This window comes from Eumetopias jubatus, unplaced genomic scaffold (assembly GCF_037043125.1).
Source record: "Eumetopias jubatus isolate StellerSeaLion01/CBP00866 unplaced genomic scaffold, mEumJub1_p1.0 scaffold_9, whole genome shotgun sequence".
Classification (NCBI taxonomy): Eukaryota; Metazoa; Chordata; class Mammalia; order Carnivora; family Otariidae; genus Eumetopias; species Eumetopias jubatus.
In genome coordinates, this window is record NW_028274815.1 from 129,278,655 (window position 1) to 129,298,968 (window position 20,314).

Here is a 20,314-nt window from a genome sequence, read left to right on the forward strand (position 1 = left end):
TGACCTGAGCCAAAGGCAGTCGCTTAACCAACTGAGCCACCCAGGCGCCCCTATCATCTATATTATTATGGTTTATTGCCTTGCAGGGTAGTTGTGAGAATGAACAAAAATGTGTATATTTTATACATCAGCACAGTGCCTGGACATAAGGGGTGTGTGTATTTTTAACACGGGGCAAATAAATATATATGTACATATGTATCTGTTTTTTAAGGGAATTAAGATCATGTTCTACATACTGTTTGGCAACCTGATTATCATCCGTAAGACATCTTAAGCATTTTTTCTGTAACATTAATTATCAGGAACATTGCACAGTGATGGTGGTAGAGCAGCAATGCACCCTGGGAGAGATGAGGGTCCTCAGGCTGTAACAGCTGTGCAGACAGGCTGGGGCAGTGCAGTCTGCCTGTCTTAGCATCACGAAGTGGTAGGATGTCCAGTGTCACTTGGTGGCCCTGAGCCATCAGACAGGCCACGTCAGCTCTGAGCCTTCCTACCTGAAGTATTCTCTTGAGGATTAGAAATAATTTAAAGTGACAAATCCTGGGAGAAGGGGCTCAACAAATAAATATTAATTGTTCCCAATATTTTGAATTAATCCAGTGGTGTCCATGGTGAGGTGTGTGCACCAAGATCCATTGGGGGCAGAAGGAAATGTCAGAACTTGAGTTTCTGTTTATTTTTTTTTTTAAAGATTTTATTTATTTATTTGACAGAGAGAGCGAAAGAGCACAAGCAGGGGGAGCAGCAGAGGGAGAGGAAGAAGCAGGCCCCCTTCCGAGCAGGGAGCCTGATGCCGGACTCGATCCCAGGACCCTGGGATCATGACCTGAGCCGAAGGCAGATGCTTAACCATCTGAGCCACCCAGGCGCCCAAGTTTCTATTTATTTTTAATCTCCCTCTTTTACAGTCTCTATTTTGTGTGTACATTTTAAATATATTAATACAGTAGTGCTGTCTTTTAATAAGATAAAAATTTGTAACTCGAAAGTACATGCTTATATTCTTTTTACTGGTAAGAATGTACAAAATTGTATCTAATAGGGCTTTATTTCCATCTGGTGGTTAGTTGTGTGGTATGAATTCCTCCTGTAGAGTAGATTGATTTGACCTAACTTGGAACCTTAGTCTCAAAAGGAAAAGCAGTAGCTTGCCAGTCTCACACTGCATGATATTTAGTCCTAGGATATCTAGAAAGGATTGCTCAAGTAATAATAGTAACATCACATCGTATTCTACAAAGCTTTCTAGTGCCTCATAAATAATAATATAGAAACAAGCTTAGGCAATAGAATAATTATGATTATAATCAATAGGTATAATAATAGATAATTATAAATAATGATTTTCAAATGCAGCTGCTTCACATGTAATCACAAAAGCATTAACCGTGGTATTATACATTTACAAGGGAAAGAGAAAGTTGAGGTTTTAGTAGAGCAGGAAAACACTAGCTTTAAAAATGAAATCTGAAACCATGAAAAGAGGTTCCGCGTCCCTAGTAATCAGGAATGATTACTGAATGCAGATTAGCTGCAAATGCAAAGTGAAGCAAAGTACAACTTCTTGCCCATCATATGGGGCAGAAATGTTATTCTGATGATTATCCAGGGTTGGTGAGGATGTGGGAGTGCTCTGGGGCAGCAGTATAACTCGGTGCAACCACTTTGGAGAACAGTTTGGCAGCATTCTCAAGAGAGAAAAATGTTCATGCTGTTCACTGTCTCTGGATATGCCCTCAGGAAACACTCTTACACAAAGAGACGAGAACCAGCATGTTCATTGCAGGACCGCTGTTAACAGCAAACGGTTGGAGACAGCTATCATTTGCGGAACGGTTAAAAAAACTGTGACTTTTTATTTTTTTTTATTTTTATTTTTTTAAAAGTTTTTATTTATTTATTTGAGAGAGAGTGAGAGAGAGAGAGCCCAAGAGGGGGTAGGGTCAGAGGGAGAAGCAGACCCCCCGCTGAGCGGGGAGCCCGATGCAGGGCTCGATCCCTGGACTCCAGGATCATGACCTGAGCCGAAGGCAGTCGCTTAACCAACTGAGCCACCCAGGCGCCCAAAACTGTGACTTTTTAAAAAAATTAAAGTATAATTCACATACCATAAACTTCACAGTTTTAAGGTGTACAATTCAGTGCTTTTCAGTATATTCACAGGACTGTGCAACCATCACCACTATCTAATTACAGAACATTTTCATCACTGCAAAAAGAAACCTCTACCTATTAGCAGTCACTCCCCATTCCCTCCTTCCCCCCTCCCTTGGCAACCACCAACCTACTTCCTGTCTCCGTAGACTTGCCTATTACATACATTTTGTATAAATGGAATTGTACAATCTGCGGCCTTTTTTTATAACAGATTTATTAAGATATAATTCATATATGGGCGCCTGGGTGGCTCAGTTGGTTAAGCGACTGCCTTCGGCTCAGGTCATGATCCCGGAGTCCCGGGATCGAGTCCCACATCGGGCTCCCTGCTCAGTAAGGGAGCCTGCTTCTCCCTCTGACCCTCCCCCCTCTCATGTACTCTCTCTATCTCATTCTCTCTCTCTCAAATAAATAAATACATCTTAAAAAAAAAAGATATAATTCATATATGATACAAGTTATCCATTTTAAATGTACTATTCAGTGGGTTTTAGTATATTCAGAGTTGTACAACTATCACAACAGTCGATTTTATTAGAAAATTTTCATCACCCCAAAAAGGAACCCCATTCCCTTGAGCTGTCACCCCCCCAAACCCCTCCTCTCCAGTCCAAGGCAACCATTTCTGTCTCTATAGATTTGCCTCTCCTGCATGTTTTGTACAAATGGGTCACAAAATAGGTGTCTTTTGTGCCTGGCTCCTTTCACTCAACACGTTTTCAAGAGTCATCCACGTTGAGGCATAGATCAGTGCCCCGTTTTTTTTAATTGCCAGGTATTCCATTGTGTGAATGTACACTTTGTTTCTCCATTCATCAGTTGATGAACATTTGCGTTGCTCCCACCTTTGGACTACTGTGAATAATGCTGCTAATGAACACCCATATACAAATTTCTGTTATGAGCGTTTGTTTTCTGTGCTGGGTCATATGGTAACTCTCTTTTACTTTTTCAGGAACTGCTAAACAGTTTTCTCACAGTGACTGCATGCATTCCCACCAGCAATGTATAAATAAGGGCTCCTGTTTCTCCATACCCTTGCCCCACTTGCTTTCCTGTCTTTTTATGCTAGCCGTCCTAGGGAGTGTGAAGAGCTATCTCATTGTGGTTTTGATTTGCATTCCCCTAATGATGTTAAGCATCTTTTCATGTGCTTGTTGGCCATTGGTATATCTTCTTTGGGGAAATATCTATTCAATGTGTGGCATTTTTATGCTATGCTGCAGAGCTGTTCAAAGGAATGAGGCAGATCTATATGTAATCTTTTTTTTTTTTTAATGATTTTATTTATTTATTCATGAGCGACAGAGGTGGGGAGAGAGAGAGAGAGAGAGAGAGAAGCAGAGGGAGAAGCAGGCTCCCAAGGAGCAGGGAGCCCGATGCGGGACTCGATCCCAGGACCCTGGGATCATGACCTGAGCCGAAGGCAGACGCTTAACCATCTGAGCCACCCAGGCGCCCAGATCTATATGTAATAATCGCTGAGTGCGTCTCCCAAGATTTAACACTGAGCAAAATAGCAAGTAGTAGAATGATGCATTACCGTACTGTAAATTTTATATAAACACACACTCAGGACGGTGTGGCTAAACATAAACATGTAAGAGGATAGAGAATGATCTGGTAGAATATTTCCCAAACTTACAAAGATGGTTGGTAACCCCGGGGGCAGGAAGAGAAAGAACTAAGGTGGGAGTGGGGGGTGGGATCTCATCAAAAGGGACTTTTGTCGTATTTATAACATTTTACAAAGTACTCACGAGCTATTTGATTAATAAAAAATTGTATTAAAAAGTCCTCAAAATGTATACACCATTTGAAAAGATAAGAAGAGAGAAGCAACTGGGGAACCCTATCTGGAGAGGTTAGAATCGGTGCTTTCATGCCACCTGGCAAGTGAATGGACAACTTCTTTTCCGAAAATAGGTTCATTGACTCTTTACAGCCCAACTCTATTTTGTCTTGGTCTCTTTTTCAAAGTAATCTTATTATTGTTTTAATAATATGTAACAGTTCAAATAGTACTTTGAACTGTTTATAAAGTTTATAAAGGTTTATAAAGTTAAACTTATCTCCTCACCTGAAACGCCCTTCCCCACAGAAGTGAGTCTTCCGTGCACTTCCTTTTCCCGATAAACTTCTCTTCTAGTATCGTCTCCTCGCCCCACCCAACAAAGTGTGTTTCTTCGGCTTTCTGCCTTTCTGGCTTTCTGTTGTCGATGGGGAGAAGCTCCTTCCTCTGTGGTGGGGAGGGAAGGCTTTGTCTTTAAGAGTCTATGACCGTGGTCCTCAGGCTTGCTTTGTATAACCCCCTACAGAGATTGTGATTTAGTAGGTCTGGAGTGCTGCTGGGGTGTCTTTATTTTTATGAAAAGCTCCCATGGTGATTCTGATGAGTCAACAGGGTTAAAAATCATTTATCTAGTGAGTAACAGAGCCATCATAAACTGTCCTCGTGATGCTTCTTTGAGAATTATTTTTGGTAGGTTCTTTATGAGAGAGTAATGAGCCTGTCAGCCTTAAGGAAACATGCCTGAACTCAGATGGTCTGTTTTGTTCCAGGAATTTCACAGAATTTTTACTTTAGGTTATTTTTAGCATTGAGGTTTTATCTCCAACTGAATACTCTGCATAGAGCTGCCATCTGAATCTAAGAAAGCGATCTTGGATTCTTTTTTGAAAATGGTAAGATTATGCAGTATAGGGCAAACTTAGCTCGTGGGCTTTCTGTCATTTCACATTGAAGATGGGCAGATGTAGCAAAACTGACAGGTGTTAAATCTTCTGTGCCCAGCAGACTATCCTTGGGTCTTGTTTTGTCAAGCTTTTTGTTTCCTAGCCGCACCCCACCCCATTGTTGTTGACTTTATTATAGTATGCTTGCCTGAGATGCAACTCAAAACTTCACATTGGTTTCCATTATTAGGTGTTCAGACATAAAACTTGCAGAAATCCATAAAAGCCATTTAAAGACATAGTTTCTCTGGAATAATAAACCTGAGTAATCTTTCTCATATCTTAAATTATGTTCAATTTTATATTTTCTCTTCTAGGTATTCTCATGGGAGCAGTTATAAAAATTATAGAGTTCAAAAAATTGGCAAATTGGAAGGTAGGTTTTCCCACCTGTTGATTTTTGAACATACTTAAAATTTTTATTGGTTGTCCTTAATTTTATAACACTGATGGTTAGTTATGGTGGCTTATCATTACTTGACTCTCAGTGAAGTTTATATTGTCCCATTAATTTTTTAACATTCTACTGGATTAGGGTTGATATCTTTACATCTGACTTTTTTGAAAAAAACGTAAGTCTCACACTGCTTCAAGTTAACCCGGGAGCACTCAGTGTCATGTTTTGTTATTTATTTTAATTTGTATAATCTTAGAATAACCTGCTGCTGTCTGGGGGGAAGTCTCTAATTAGCATTAAACGTCAATCAGTGGTTATTGCTGACAGCTGAAGATAAAACGGATTTGTCCAGCACCGTAGAACTTACAGAATGCTTTCTACACTGTAGCTCATGTTGTCGTCATGAAAACCACATGAGGTAGATTGACCACATATTATCATCACTGTGTTTTTACAGATGAAGAAAGTGACCACAGAGAGGTTGAGACATGTCCAACATCACAGAGCTAGGAAGTGGCTGAGTTGAGCCTTAGGGCCAGATGGGCTGGCCCTGTGTATTCTGTATTCTCTCCACCATACACCATGCTGTCCTCAGTGTGTGGGTGTTCTTACCCTTGTGTTCATATAGTAGTCCTCATGTGGGCATCATCTTGTGGTGCAAGGACTAACCGAAACTCAAATTTCAACTTAAACTTGTGCATCCTTGGGGCGCCTGGGTGGCTCAGTCGTTGAGCGTCTGCCTTCGGCTCAGGTCATGATCCCAAGGTCCTGGGATCGAGCCCCGCATCGGGCTCCCTGCTCGGCGGGAAGCCTGCTTCTCCCTCTCCCGCTCCCCCGCTTGTGTTTCCTCTCTCGCTGTCTCTCTCTCTCTCTCTCTCTCTGTCAAATAAATAAATTAAAAAAAAAACACACACACAAAAAAACTTATGCATCCATATTGAGTACAGAGATTTTAAAAGTGTGTAACAAAATTGATTGTGTAGAGGGCAGTAAGGTTCATTTCAAAATATTAAAGAATATTTTGTAGCTATAATTTAGCACATTCAAACCCCTCTTATCTTGATTCAGCTCCTGGGTGCTAGGATTAATTTACCTAGGAAACTGTAGAGTGTAAAATTGGCAAAACAAGCCACATGGTCTGACCTAAAACACAATTTGAACTGTTATACTTAATATTCAGGAAATATTGTACATATTAAATGAATTCTCAAAATACACTTTGAGCTCCTCCTATGATAGACCTCCCCTTAGCTGGGGAAGGGACGGGGCAGGCCCCACTGGAGCACATTGTGAATGATCTCTCTGGCCTACTACAACTGGTTAAATTTCATCACCCTCACAGTGGCTAGGTTGTAGGGCAGGGGACACAGACTGTAACCCTTTCTCTATTCCTGCATACAGCCTGATGTGTAGATAAAGCCTGCTAACACATTTTGATTTAAATCAAAATTTAACTGATCCAATTTAAAATCAGTCACTCAAAATTGGACCTGATTTTTAACAATTAAAAATTGTTTTATTTTAAAATATTGTAAATCTATATAAAATGCTGGAAATTTCACATAAAAACCTGAACTTCTAGCTTCCCTTGAAGAAACAGAAACTCTGTTAACATCAGGCCCACATGCCGCCCCACAGAGATTCAGCAGCTGCTCCTTGGGGGAATGCTGTGTGGCCCGGGGAGCCTGTGAGTTGGTGACCCTTGTTCTGAGCAGTGGGAGCCTAGGGGTGGGGCGGGGAGGTTGTCCTCCAAGTTTTGTATGCTTCAATTTTGTTGAATTTATTTTTCAGTGGACGTTCCTTTCCAAGTTAAATAGTAGTAGTATATTTAATGGTACAGGCAAGTGAAGCAGAGTTGGGTGGTGAATGTAATTAAGCGCCCAAAGAGCCGTCCAGGCGATCTGGGCTTGACCTCAGAAGAAGGGGGCGGTTTCTAGGCCAGGATACTTGGGCCAGGCTTCCTGGAGGAACAGGTGTTTGTGGAAAGCTGAAGCCGAAAGCAGGACACCTGTTTGGAAACTGGGTGCTGCGGGAAGCAAGAGGAGATCAGAAAAAACAAGGAGCCTGGTGTTCTTTCCGTGCAGTTCTGCTGCCAGACTGTCCCCCTGGGCCTGCCTTCCACCTGTATTGTCATATACTTATGTATTTATTTCTTGAAGCAAGTTGCTTTTTTATGTATATATATTTTTTGTAGCAGTTTTTTTTTTAAAGGCTTTGGTTGTGGTAAAACATAAAATGTATCATTTTAGCTATTTTTAGGTCTATATTTCAGTGGCTAACTACATCTAACTACATTCACAATGGTGTATAATCATCACATTATCTATTTCCAGAACTGTTTTATCATCCCAGACAGAAGCTCTGCCTAGTAAACTACTCCCCAGTCCCCCCTCCCCACAGTCTATTCTGCCTTTTTTTTTTTAGTATTGTCTGTTTTTCAGTAGCCCCCTATTCTACTTTGTATCTTTATGAATTTACCTATTTTAGGTACCTGATGTAAGTGGAAACATTTGTCCTTTTGTGTCTGGTTTATTTTACTCAGCGTGATGTTTTTAAGGTTCATTCATACTGTAGCATGTGTCAGAATTTCCTTCCTTTTGTGGCTGAATAATACTCTTTTGTAGGTATATACCACACTTTGTTTATCCATTCATCTGTTGATGGACCATTTCTACCTTTTGGCTATTGTGGATAATGCTGCTGTGAACACTGGTATATATACTATAGATGTTTATTTTAAAGGAGACATTATAATACCAGGTTATAATACTGTGGGAAACCAATACTGTTTTTATAAATAAATATGATAAAACAAAGTAGTGCAGAGGCCTCCTGAAGCCTCTGAGGTCAAGCTTGTTCTGTTGAAAAGGGAGATCAGCACATTGAAGAGAGGCTTTATACGCCCTCACGCCAGCCTGCAGTGTCTTTGACTTAATTGGGACTGGAAAAGAATCAACGGGGGCTGACTTTCTCAATCTGGGGCATCAGTGGTAAATGACATACTGCTCATGTACCATCTAAAATCACCTCATACCATTTTGGGGACGATGTTGCCAGAAGGAACCTAGGATCTTTCTGTAACCCTACTCACTCACTCTAAGGTGGGACATTTCATTTCCTGTGGCTGCCGCAGCAAATTACCAAAATTGGGGGGCTTAAGACCACAGAGATTATTCTTCCATAGTTCTAGAGGCCAGAAATCTGAAATGAAGGTGTTGGCAGGGCCATGTTCCCTCTGGGGAGCAAATCCAGGCTCTAGGGGAGAATCCATCATTGGCTTTTGCTGGTTTTGATGGTCCCAGGTGTTGGTTGGCAATGGCAGTGTAACCCCTTTCTCATCTCTGTCTTCACATGTCCTCCTTCGCCGTGTGTGTCCTTTCCTGTCTCTTGTAAGGACACTGTCATTGGGTTTAGGGCCCACCCTGTTCTAGTATGTTCTCATCTGGATTCTTACATTACACCTTAATTACATCTGTGAAGACCCTGTTTTCACAGTAGGTCACATCTGGGGTTCCAGGTGGACATGAATTAAGCCTGGAGAACACCATGCAACCCGCTACAGGTGGGTTCTCTTTTTTCTCAGGGTGGGGTGGGGGGTTTCTGAAACCCCAAAAGAATCTATACAGCAGTCCCACTGCACAGATCCTGAGAATAGGTTGCCCCACAAAATAGAGATCGGCCCATTTCTTTTCACATGGTCCCAGTCTGAGTCATGAGCTTGTTGCATGGGCAGTTATTTTAAGATTTAATAAGGCATTTTCAGAAGTCATCATTTGCTTTCTATTTTGAGCCTTTGAATGTTATTTTAGTCTTTATGGTAACAGCTGTACATTTGTAAGAATACACTTAGCCATTCTTTTGAATAGGGATTTTGACAAGAAATCTGACTGTCAAGACTGTGGCATGAAAACTTTCATATGAAAAAGGGCCTAATTAATACTGCAGTTACTAAGTAGGCTTTGTATTACATGTGGCCATTTTGGATTTGAGGACCAATATGAATTTCCCCCCCGTACCTCAACAATTAGAGGTATTAATATACAAAATGAAATTATTATGTCATCCCTCTAAAGATGGCCATATTCTGGCATGGCAAGGGGCTTGCTTGATAGCCATGTCCCAAGTCACAAGGGCATCAGATGGAGACTATTCCATCATAGTCCCAGATTTAGGAAAATGGCACAGTTGTCTGTGACAGGCAGAGAAAAGGCAGGGCTGTTTTAAACATGTATAGGGTTTACTCTTCCTCCAAGTGGATTGTTTTAGGGCTTACTGTTACTTTTTCCCAGAGAATTTCAATTTGTGGGCTTATTGTTGAAAGTGTCCTATTTTAATTGAAATGTTTTCTGTATTAAAATTAACTTTCTTTCCTTAGTAAAGAATGAAAAGCAGGGGCACCTGGGTGGCTCAGTCAGTTAAGCATCCGACTCTTGATTTCGGCTCAGGTCGTGAGATTAAGCCCTACGTCGGGCTCCGTGCTGGGTGTGGAGCCTGCTTAAGATTCTCTTTCTCCCTCTCTCTCTACCCCTCCCCCCTCCCTTTCTATAAAAATTAAAAAAAAAAATAATGAAGAGCATATACTGTGTGTTTGGAAGCAGTTCATCCTGTTTCTTATGCTGGTCACCTTTTAAAATCACTTGTCCTACATTTTTTAATGCAGGTTTTATTACGTTTTTTGGTTTCTTCTGCTGCTTGGTTTTATCATCAGGTACTCTTTTAAACATTGCATGTTTCCACTGGGCCTAAGAGAACAATTAATTACTTTTGGCTCTTCACTGATGGATTTATTTCTTAACTACACAAATTTCCATGCTTCTGAAAATACCCATTTTATATTTACAGGAAGAAGAAATGTTTCGTCCAAATATGTTTTTCCTCCTCTTGCTTCCTCCTATTATATTTGAGTCAGGATATTCATTACACAAGGTAAGACTCAGGCATGCATTGGTGCTTTTGGTCTAGGTGGCTGCCCATGTTGGTAAGGCAGGCTTCCGAAAAACTTGGGTGTTGACCTAGCAGTGGAGGCTCTGCGCCGACACCCCGGGGGTGCACGTAGAAGCTGGACTGCACTGCCAGACTTAGGGAGAGGAGCAGACATACCTGGTTTCAGGCAGTGTGGCTTATTAACTAGTGTTTTCCGTAGAGGGTTGTTCTGCCTAGGAAGTGATGGCCAGAGTGATTTTAAGTGGTGTACAGACGATTCATTGATTCCTCTTGTTGGACACAGACTGACACATGTAGGAGCACAGACTGTCCTGGGACAGCAGGGACATGTGCCTCAGGCCTTTTGATTCTCTCAGCTCACCATGTCAGGCCTTTCTCCTCCCTTAGGCCTCTGCCTCCTTCAGTGGGTCCCCTCTCAGTGTTTTGTCCTGGGCCTCAGCTCCCAGCTGATAGCCCCTCACCCCCAGTCTCCCTTTCTTCCTGCCCTTTCCCTGGCCCAGCTTCTCCTTACCAGACTGGAGCCTCATGCTTGTTCCCAGTCCCCCAGCTCCTTCTGGCCCATCACCTAGTCCCACAGTTACTCTGCCTATTCCTGGCTCCTCAGCTTGGAGAGTGGCCTCACTGGCCCCTGCTCACTTCCCTGCTCTGCCCCAGCATTTCTGGTCTCTTTCCTCCAGCTTCCAGTGAGACCCTTTCTGCCTGGGCAGGAGCTTCTCACTTTTAAGCCAGTTTGTATGTATGTGTGTGTGTTTTGGGGCGAGGAGGGTTGGGGATGTCTTTTTCTTGTCCATGAGTTTTCTTTAAGTGTATTTAAGTTTTAAAATAAAAAGGTGGGGCGCCTGGGTGGCTCAGATGGTTGAGTGTCTGCCTTCGGCTTGGGTCATGATCTCCAGGTCCTGGGATCAAGCCCCACCTTGGGCTCCCTGCTCAGCTGGGAGTCTCCTTCTCCCTCTGCCTCTCCCCCTGTCTTGTGCTCTCTCTGTCTGACATTCTCTCTCAAATAAATAAATCTTAAGAAAAATAAAACAAAAAGGTGATTCAACTTAAAATATTTGTAATACAGCAGTTATTTTGTGAATGTGATTAAAAATTGTGAAGGTTAGAAGGTGTGGTCTAGCCTCAGAGAGAGGAAAGAGCCTGGACTTTCAGAGAGATGTAGGTCTAATCATGCGCTGCCCCCTACAGGTGTCTTTTGGGTAAAGTAAAAAATTAAAAACAAAACAAAAAACCCTGAAAATCCTACCTCTCAGGTTGTTTGAAGGTTTGCACTAGATGAAAGAATGTTTGCAAAGCATCACCCACCACACTAAATAATTGGTGGTCCTTCTTGTTATTATCTATTATTAATATGACCAGTGTTGTTTTTAATAGCTTATTGAGCTTGAGAGTTAAATTTGTCATGAGAGTTTTGGTCAGAACATACTAATTAAATCTTTAATTTTCCACCTTGATACTAAAGCATAAATATTCTAAAATGTTCAGTCCAGATTTTGTTTAAGCTGTTATTTTATTGTGCATCTATTCAAAGAAAAAGTGAAAAGGAAGTTTAATGTAAAAAAAAATTCCCAAGTCTTATAAATTATTACTGACCTCAGATAATTTAAAAAGAAACAGGCAGGAAGGAATTAAAAGTCAATGTCTTTCACTCCTTCATTTTATAAACAGATACTAAACTATAAGTAGATTGTGAAAATATTTCAAAACAGTGCTGAGATTGATTCAGTTTTTATTTAAAAATATGACACTTTGATTATTGTATTAGAGCATATAGAATTTTTATTTTCTAATTTTTTGGAGGGAGGAGAGAGAAACTTGTTCCAAAATTTGAGGAAAATAATAATTTCTTAGAAAAACATATGTTTGAAGATGGCTTTCCAGCAGAAAACGTGACAGTTTATGTGAAAGGGACTAATGTGAGTTAGAAATGTGAATGCAAAGACTTCTGTCCACTTCTTACCCTCCCCAAAGAAGACAGGAAGTCAACTCTGGGTGTCTTTAATATTGCTGTATTTGTTGATGTAAATTTGGACTTGGAATACAAATTTCAGTAAGATTACCATCCATTAATATGCATTAAATAGGCAACTATTGGTTCTTTAAAATTATTAATGTAATATAAAGAATAGGCCATTAGTTATGTCAAAGAGAGAGAAATTTGCTTTATGTAACAAAGGGAAGTTCTTGAATGTGGTAACTTGAATTTGGGTAAATTTTCAACATCCAGATTAATATTAACCAACTCCATAAATTATATCAGCATTAGATTCTTACAAACAGATCAAGACTTAATTTAATTTTTTTTTTTAAGATTTTATTTATTCATTTGACAGAGACACAGCAAGAGAGGGAACACAAGCAGGGGGAGTGGGAGAGGAAGAAGCAGGCTTCCCACCGAGCAGGGAGCCCGATGCGGGGCTCGATCCCAGCACCCTGGGATCATGACCTGAGCCGAAGGCAGGTGCTTAACGACAGAGCCACCCAGGCGCCCCTAATTTAATCTATTTTAACAACAAAATAAATCAGCTCTTTGCAAAGAAAAGCTCATAGATGAAAGCCTTTAGTTTAGAAAAAAACCAAATCATTGTGTTTGCCCTGAGTTATTTTAAAGTTCTTTGTGTGTGGAAGATTGATATACCAAAGTAATTGAATGTCACGTTATGGGCAGCCAAATCAGATTGCAATGAATGAAGCAAAGCAGCCCCCTGAAGGAGATGGGCTTGGTGGGGCCGCCAGTGTTGAGCTGAGGACACGCTTTTGAAGTGAGCTTTAAAATAGCACTTTCCGGGGCACCTGGCCAGCTCAGTGGAAAGAGTATCTGACTCTTGGTTTCAGCTTGGGTCGTGATCTTGGGGTCTTGAGTTCGAACCCCGGGTCTGGCTCCACTCTCAGTGCAGATTCTGCTTGAGATTCTCTCTCCCTCTCCCTCTGCCCCTCCCGCCGCTTGTGCGTGCATGCCCTCTTTCTCTCTCTCTCTCAAATAAATAAATAAATCTTCAAAAAATAAAATATCAGTTCCTGGGGTATCCGGCTGGTTCAGTCAATAGAGCATGCTACTCTTGATCTCAGGTTTGTGAGTTTGAGCGCCATGTTGGGTTTAGAGATTACTAAAAATAAATAAACTTAAAAAATATATATAGCATAAAATAGCAGTTCCTGTTGTCTATAGCTTGTTAGTTAAGAGAAAAGATGGATTTCCTTGTCTATGCTCACAATTAAGTGTCAAGGGTCCTTGGTGTTGTTCCTAAGTGGAGCCCACAGGATTCTAATAAATAGCTTTTTAAAAATTTTATGGAAATATGAAAGATGTTGCCATAGTACTAGGACTCAAGTATTTTCTCTTAAATGCTGTGAAGTATAGATGGAAATATATTTTATCTGTCATACTTGATGAAGATACTAACAGAGTAAAATAAAATTATTTTTTAAAGATTTTATTTATTTGAGAGAGAGAGAGAGAGAATGAGCAGGAAGAGGGATGGGGAGGAGGAAGAAGCAAGCTCCTCGCTGAGCCGGGAGCCCAACATGGGACTCAATCCCAGGACCCTGAGATCATGACGAGCCGAAAGCAGATGCTTAACCGACTGAGCCACCCAGGTGCCCCTAGAGTAAAATAAAAGTATTTGAAAGTCCTGCACAGCAAACAGGATTTTCTGATTATCTAACCTATTATCTTGACCTTCTTTATAATAATGCACCTTTTCTGGGGCTCCTGGCTGGCTCAGTCAGTGCGGCATGTGACTCTCGATCTCAGGGTTGTGAGTTCAAGCCCCACGTTGGGTATAGAGATTGCATAAAGTCTTTAAAAGAAATTATGTACCTTTTTTTAATTAAATAAAAAATTACAGTTGTGTAAGCGTTGGACTTTGATCAGACATGAAACACGATTAATTCCTTCAGTACCTATTCATTGGGCATCTTCCATCTGATGGGCATTACACCAGTAACTGTGTTATATAAAAGCAGACGAGGTCCTTGTGTGTGTGTGTGTGTCCCTGACCTTGTGCCCCCCCCCACCACCACCATTGAGCACATAGCTTAGTGGGAAGGACAGACATCAAATAGTTATATAAATGAATGTAAGCTTTCAGCCCTGTCATGTGCTACCAGGAGAGGGTTATTGTGCATTGAGAGCATAGAATAGGGTCTGACCTGGCTAAGGGATGAGAGCAGGCTTCCCTCAGGAAGAGCCAAACCACCTAAGATCTTAGGACGATTCAAGTTCACCAAGCAAGGAGGAAGAAAGAATGGTCCAAGCCCAGGGAGCATGAAATGTTCGAAGAACCAAAAGCTACCAGTTTGACTAGAACCCAGAAAACAAAGGGGAGGTTAGAGGCCTTCACAGGGGTCCAACCATCCAGTGTTTGGTTGGGTTTTATCTGCGTTCCCAGTGGAAGTGGGGGGTCATAGTGAAGACAGCACAAACCAGGTGGGTAGTCTTTTGCAGAGAATCAAGTGTGTGCAGAGGGCCAGGTGGGGGGTGCGTGCCTTCACTGATTGGACCAGCTTCCCTAAGCAGTTCTCTTATTCTGCTTTTTCCAACAGGGTAACTTCTTTCAAAATATTGGTTCCATCACCCTGTTTGCTGTCTTTGGTACGGCAATTTCCGCTTTTGTAGTAGGTGGAGGAATTTATTTTCTGGGTCAGGTAAGAAAAACATCTTCGAAAAATTCTGAAAATCTTACATTCTTAGAGCTAGTGCAGGGAGGTGGGGTAGGGACACTTCGTGGGGCCTGGGTTTCACATTCAAGGTAAATGCTGTCCTGGAAGGAAATCCAAACTCCTACGAGGAACCGTAAAGGCATGCTGAAGTTGTTTCTAAGTGTCCTCGAAGAGCGTTGGTGTCTGGAATTGAGTGAATCTTCTTCATAATCCCCGAAAGTTTTTGATCTTATTTGCAAACCAATAATTTCTTAAGACAGAATACTAAAAATAAAGCAGGATATATACCCCCAAGGTCTTCAGATTAAAACAGTATCAGTTGTGTTATCAAGCAGACTGAGTCAGGATTAACCACTGTTTCTTAGCAAAAATTTGCATTTTAAAAATCAAACTTGATTCTGAATATGTTCACTCAATTCTAAGCTGTCCATCCATAGAATTATATACTTTGGATTTTCCACCATTGCTAAACCAGTTCCCAGTGTTCTGTACTTTGAGTTCAAATTAATTTGAATTAATTTAAACCAAATCTACCCAGAAAGGTAATATCTATAGTTTTGCATTCTGCATGTCTATGCATGCCATAGTTCTTTTCCTTTATGGGCACTTGCCCCGGTTCTGTAAACTAATAAGTTTGAGATTCAGGCCTCTGGGTGACTGGCAGGCTTCTCGTGTGTGTGTCAGACGTGTTTGCTTCTATGGGCAGCTGTCGGCCAAAGCCCACTGCATTTGATTGTCACTTGGACTGCCGCCTCGGTGGCACCAGGATAAATCTGTCTGTCGTGCACCCTTCTTCACTGCACAGCTTCTAGCATCAAATGGGAATGAACTTAAGAAAACCATACCTAATTTGGCTTGAAAAATGTAGCATTCTGTTCCATACTTTTGTTGTATAATGATTGAATGCATGCTTAAACTAAAACTTAGGAGTTTTCTTTATTTTTCAAGTGGTTTGGGGACTGAAGATTAATGTCCTTATTAGTTACTAATAAAACACTAATGGACATTTTAATCTTCTTGGCTGTTCTCCAGGGGTTTTTTTTTTGTGTCTGTGTGTTTGTGTGTTTTATTTTACAGGCTGATGTAATCTCTAAACTCAACATGACAGACAGGTAAATCTTTAATACTGTCACACCATGTGACTACTTTTCAGACTGGGGATAGTTTTCTCCACATTGATTCCTGGGTGTGGTGTTTCTCTATTCTGTCTCTCTTTTTGCTTTGCTGATGATTTCTGCTGAATTAACTTGTGGCTCTGAAATGAATCAAAACTATATTGTGGGATTTCGAAGATCTCTAGTCAGAGCATTGCTGATTGAAAGACCTGATTTAGTTTAAACTTTGGAGAGAATGACTCTGGTCAGTTAACCACACACTGCATCTTTTATTATCCAGAATCATCTTCAGCTAATTTCTGAGTCTTTTCAGTGGCCACAATGAAAAGTTGTCCTCTTGATAGATTAGGGATGGAGTGGGAAGTGAGGTGTACAGAATCTTCACTCTGGGCTTCCCCTGAAGCAGGCATGGGGTAGGGTGGGGGAAGCAGGCAGGGCCAAGGGCTCTACTGTGGATATCTTGCTCAGTCTGAAGCTACTCGAGTGAGCACTCCGAGCTGCTATCTCAGAACCCAGGCCAGCAACCTAGGCCGCAGTCTCCTGGATAGTACCAGATCTAATGCTAAACAAGTGCACAAGCAGAGTGCAGCCTGGTTTCCCCTCTCTGAGAAGTCCAGAACGTGTGCAGCCTTGATCCGTGTTCCTGCACCATCGGCGCTTGCTTCTGTGGCCTGGCCAGGGGCTAGAAAGCAAGGCGAGCTCTGGGCCCCGGGTCTCTCCCGTCAGGCCGGCCAGAGCTTTCGGCCTTCAGCAACTTGGGGGCTAGAATCTTGAAGCCCTTTTCATGGGAAATGTGCCTCTGCTACCAGCCAGTCCAATCCCATCTTTCCACCAGGAACATAAATTTTGGAGTTTTTGCTGTAAGGTAGTCCTGATATATAAACAAGTAGCGAAAGTCACATTCCTATTCCATAAGGAGCTGGAGATAAAGCAGAACCGAGGCCCCGCGTTTTGCAGGTATTTGCAAGTGTAAAGAAACGTCCCATACCCAGTCACGTAAAGGAAGATGTCACAGCATTCAGTCCTTCAACCTGTTTTGGGCCAACTGGTTAGAGATACAGAAAATGCTGGATAAATTCTTGTGGACTTGAATCGAACCAGTGTTTATTGGGATGTTTAGGGAGAGAGGAGTAAAAGAATTGTCCCTTAGACAAGCAGGATAGGAGCCAGGTAGGGCCTCTCGCTCTGTGTGCAGACACTTCCTTTCCTGTTAGAAAGGGACCACCCCCTCACAGGGAGTGCTCTGGGGAAATGAGCCAGCAGTCACAAACACACACAGCCACAGAGCCTGGCCGAGCACTTACCAGAGGGCACTGCCCTTTGCGTCTCGGGGTGACCACAGTGGTGACCGGAAGAGTGCACCCTGTCTGAAGGGGACTTCTCAGCTCCACCTAATAATCACTATGTGGGAATATGGGCCCCGAATTACTAAATATTAAAAGAACATTGGGGGGCACCTGGGTGGTTCAGTTGGTTAAACATCTGCTTTTGGCTCAGGTCAGGATCCTCTGGGTCCTGGGATCAAGCCCCGCATCAGGCTCCCTGCTCAGCGGGGAGTCTGCTTCTCCCTCTGCCCCTCCTCTCCCCCTGTCCGTGCTCTCTCTCTCTCTCAAATGAATAAATAAAATCTTTAAAAAATTTTTTTTTTCCGCAAGAGGCCAGGTTTCTAGATTTTAATGGTGAATTTTTCTATTTTTTTTTTAAGATTTTATTTATTTGAGAGAGAGAGAGCATGACAGAGAGAGAGCATGAGCAGGGCGGGGGCAGAGGGAGAGGGAGAAGCAGACTGCCCACTGAACAGGGAGCCCGACATGGGGCTCGATCCCAGGACCCTGAAGGCAGACGCTTAACCGACTGAGCCACCCAGGCGCCCTTGAATTTTCTAGTTTTTAAATGTTGACAAGTTAGTCCGTTTTTCGCCATGTAGGTCAAACCTAAGACCCACAGACCGCTGCACAATAGAAAACATAAAAATAACTTTGTTGCACAGAAGATTTTATCGCGGCCATGGTTCTGTTGGAGAGAGATGTCACTGGTGGGTTCACCTGAGTTATTTCCCCACGCTGGTCTGCTTCCTTTTCACTTGTTGATGTTGCAATCTTTGGAGATGGTAGAATAAATCAGGAAAACACGTTTTTAAGGTGAACTTCTAGCCTCTGGCCTTTTAAAGACCCAGCCACGCAAGTGGGAAGGGGAGCACTGACAGCGCGAGGACGTGACCCCTGAGACTCCGAGCTCTTGATGAGTCGGGTCGTTCATCCGTCAGACCTTTCATGCTCGCTGCCAGGAAGGCTCTGCCCTAATAGAGATCCCTGACCCAAGCTAAATGTGTGCTGTGATTTGTGCAAATCATTTCCCCCCAACTTTTTATTATGAAAACTTCAAACATACAGAAAAGGCAAAGCTTATACAGCGGCTACCCAAATGACCACCACCTGGGTTCTGCGATTACTGTTTCACTGTATTGGCTTTTTTTTTTTTAATTGAAATTCAATTAGCCAACATACAGTACATCATTATCCTGTAGTTTTTGCTTTAACCCAGATCTTTCCATTCATCCATCCCTCTGTCCATTCATCAGTCTGTCTTCTAGTTCCTGCTCTGGTTTCAGTTCAGGTTGCTACAGGGACCATGACAAAGGACATCAGTCAGGCCCATTCTGGCACAAATGAAACCCAACACAAGTAGTTTTGGTTGTGGGGTGGGGGGGTGGGGAGGGGAGGTTGTTGGCTCAGAAGTGAAGCGTTCCGGAATGACAGCTCCCAGCATGACAGCCCCCGGGGCCCACGCTGCCCAAGAATCTCTCCTCTTGTTGCATCTCTCTGTGCAGTCTTCCCGACTGGCTTCATCCTCGGGCACGCTTGCCCCACACTGGCAGCACCGCCGGCTCTGGGCTCACGGCACCCGCACGTCAGCTATCTATGCCAGAAGGGCCAATTGAATTCCCGAGGACCTGGCGAAATGCCTGGTGAGGGCCCTCTTTGACCAAAGTTGGGTCTCCTGCCCACTTCTAGAGCCCCATGCAACTCTGGGGGGGGAGGGGAGGTGTGGCTTCCCAAAGGAAAATTGGGGTGCTGTTCCCAAAACGAGGGGTGTGGATGCGGAGCAGAGAGAACTGTGGCTGTCTGCTCTGCCACCCTGTCCTCGGGAATGGAGCCGCACAAGGTCAGCACCCCACACACAAGCCACTAAGGGCTCCCCGGTTCCTCCTCCCTCGCCTCTCTCTTTTTGGACATTCAGAAAATGCTTTTTAGACATTGTTTTTCCTTGAGGCCCCTGGTGTTTTGCCCCGGGCTGAGGAGAGTGGGAATTAAAGACAAGGAGAAAAGACAAGCTCTGTGTCCAGGGTGCAGCAGGAGGGCCTCGAGGCCCGCTGCCAGCAAAACAGGGCCCCCCAGGTTGGCAGTCCCTCGGTAGTGTTACCGTTCCTTCTCTCCCTCGCCTTCCTCCTCCCCCCACCCTCCTGCCAGCCTTCCACAAATGCCTCTGGGCCAAGCTCAGGACGGATCCTGGGAATATACGCATGACTAAAACGTAGTGCCCGCTCCCTGGGCACTCACAGTGAGGGCGAGAGGCAGGTGACCTGCGACCACTTGTAAGGACAGGGCGGGTGTAGAACTGAGCTCTGAACTGAGACTGTCTTTTGGGGTCTGCTCCTCAGCTTGCGATCCAGAGGCTGTCCTTGAGGTGAGCAGGCTATCTTGCATGAGTTCACATTAATCAAACACAGGGAGCTGCCCTGGAGACCAGAATGCCAGATTATTGACTTAGAGGGTGAACTGTAGCGGGCAAGGCAACCAGGCATCTCCTCCTACTAGCTCTGCTCTCCCTGAGCCCAGACTCACACGATTGTGCAGGGCTGCTGGGGATGGTCCCGTGGACAGAGCCCACCCCCGCCCGGGCAGGAGCACTGACTCTGAGCGAGACGGCCTGTGTTTGGATCCTGGCTCTGCCACTTCTTAGCTGTCTGACCTTCAACAAGTTACTTAACCTCACTGTCCCTCAGTTTTCTTAATGTGATCGGGGTGGTAACAGTAGCACCCCACGTGGGTGCTGTGTGGAGTAATGAGCTACTACACGTAAAGTGCTCAGAACCGTGCCTGGGACGTGGTAAGTGCCATATAAATGTTGGCTCTCATTATTGGCCTCAGTGCCTGAAACATTTTGGGCAATTAATACCTCTTTCTTGGAGGGAATGACGCCTTCCTGGGCACTGGTAGGGGAAGCTGCTGGCCTGTGGGGGGTTGTCTAGCACCCACGCCACCCACGTCCTTAAAGCACACCAGAGTTGCTGCTGACT

At 43.2% G+C, this 20,314-nt stretch overlaps 1 protein-coding gene across 10 annotated transcripts in view; it reads left to right on the forward strand.

Annotated features, from left to right (window-relative positions):
- The window catches only part of SLC9A8 (solute carrier family 9 member A8), a 68,328-nt gene that overhangs the window by 16,729 nt on the left and 31,285 nt on the right, over window positions 1-20,314 (forward strand). For 6 of the 10 annotated variants that reach the window (XR_003612592.2, XR_003612590.2, XR_003612589.2 and 3 more), the window contains 5 exons: window positions 5,217-5,275; window positions 10,139-10,222; window positions 14,783-14,884; window positions 15,932-16,011; window positions 18,845-18,982. Coding sequence is in view for 6 of the 10 variants with exons in the window: in XM_028125250.2 (XP_027981051.1) it covers window positions 5,217-5,275; window positions 10,139-10,222; window positions 14,783-14,884; window positions 15,932-16,011; window positions 18,845-18,982 (463 nt within the window). In the remaining 4 variants the exon portion in view is untranslated. The remainder of the gene's footprint in view (window positions 1-5,216; window positions 5,276-10,138; window positions 10,223-14,782; window positions 14,885-15,931; window positions 16,012-18,844; window positions 18,983-20,314) is intronic. The other 4 variants (XM_028125254.2, XM_028125255.2, XM_028125251.2 and 1 more) reach the window with 3 other exon arrangements.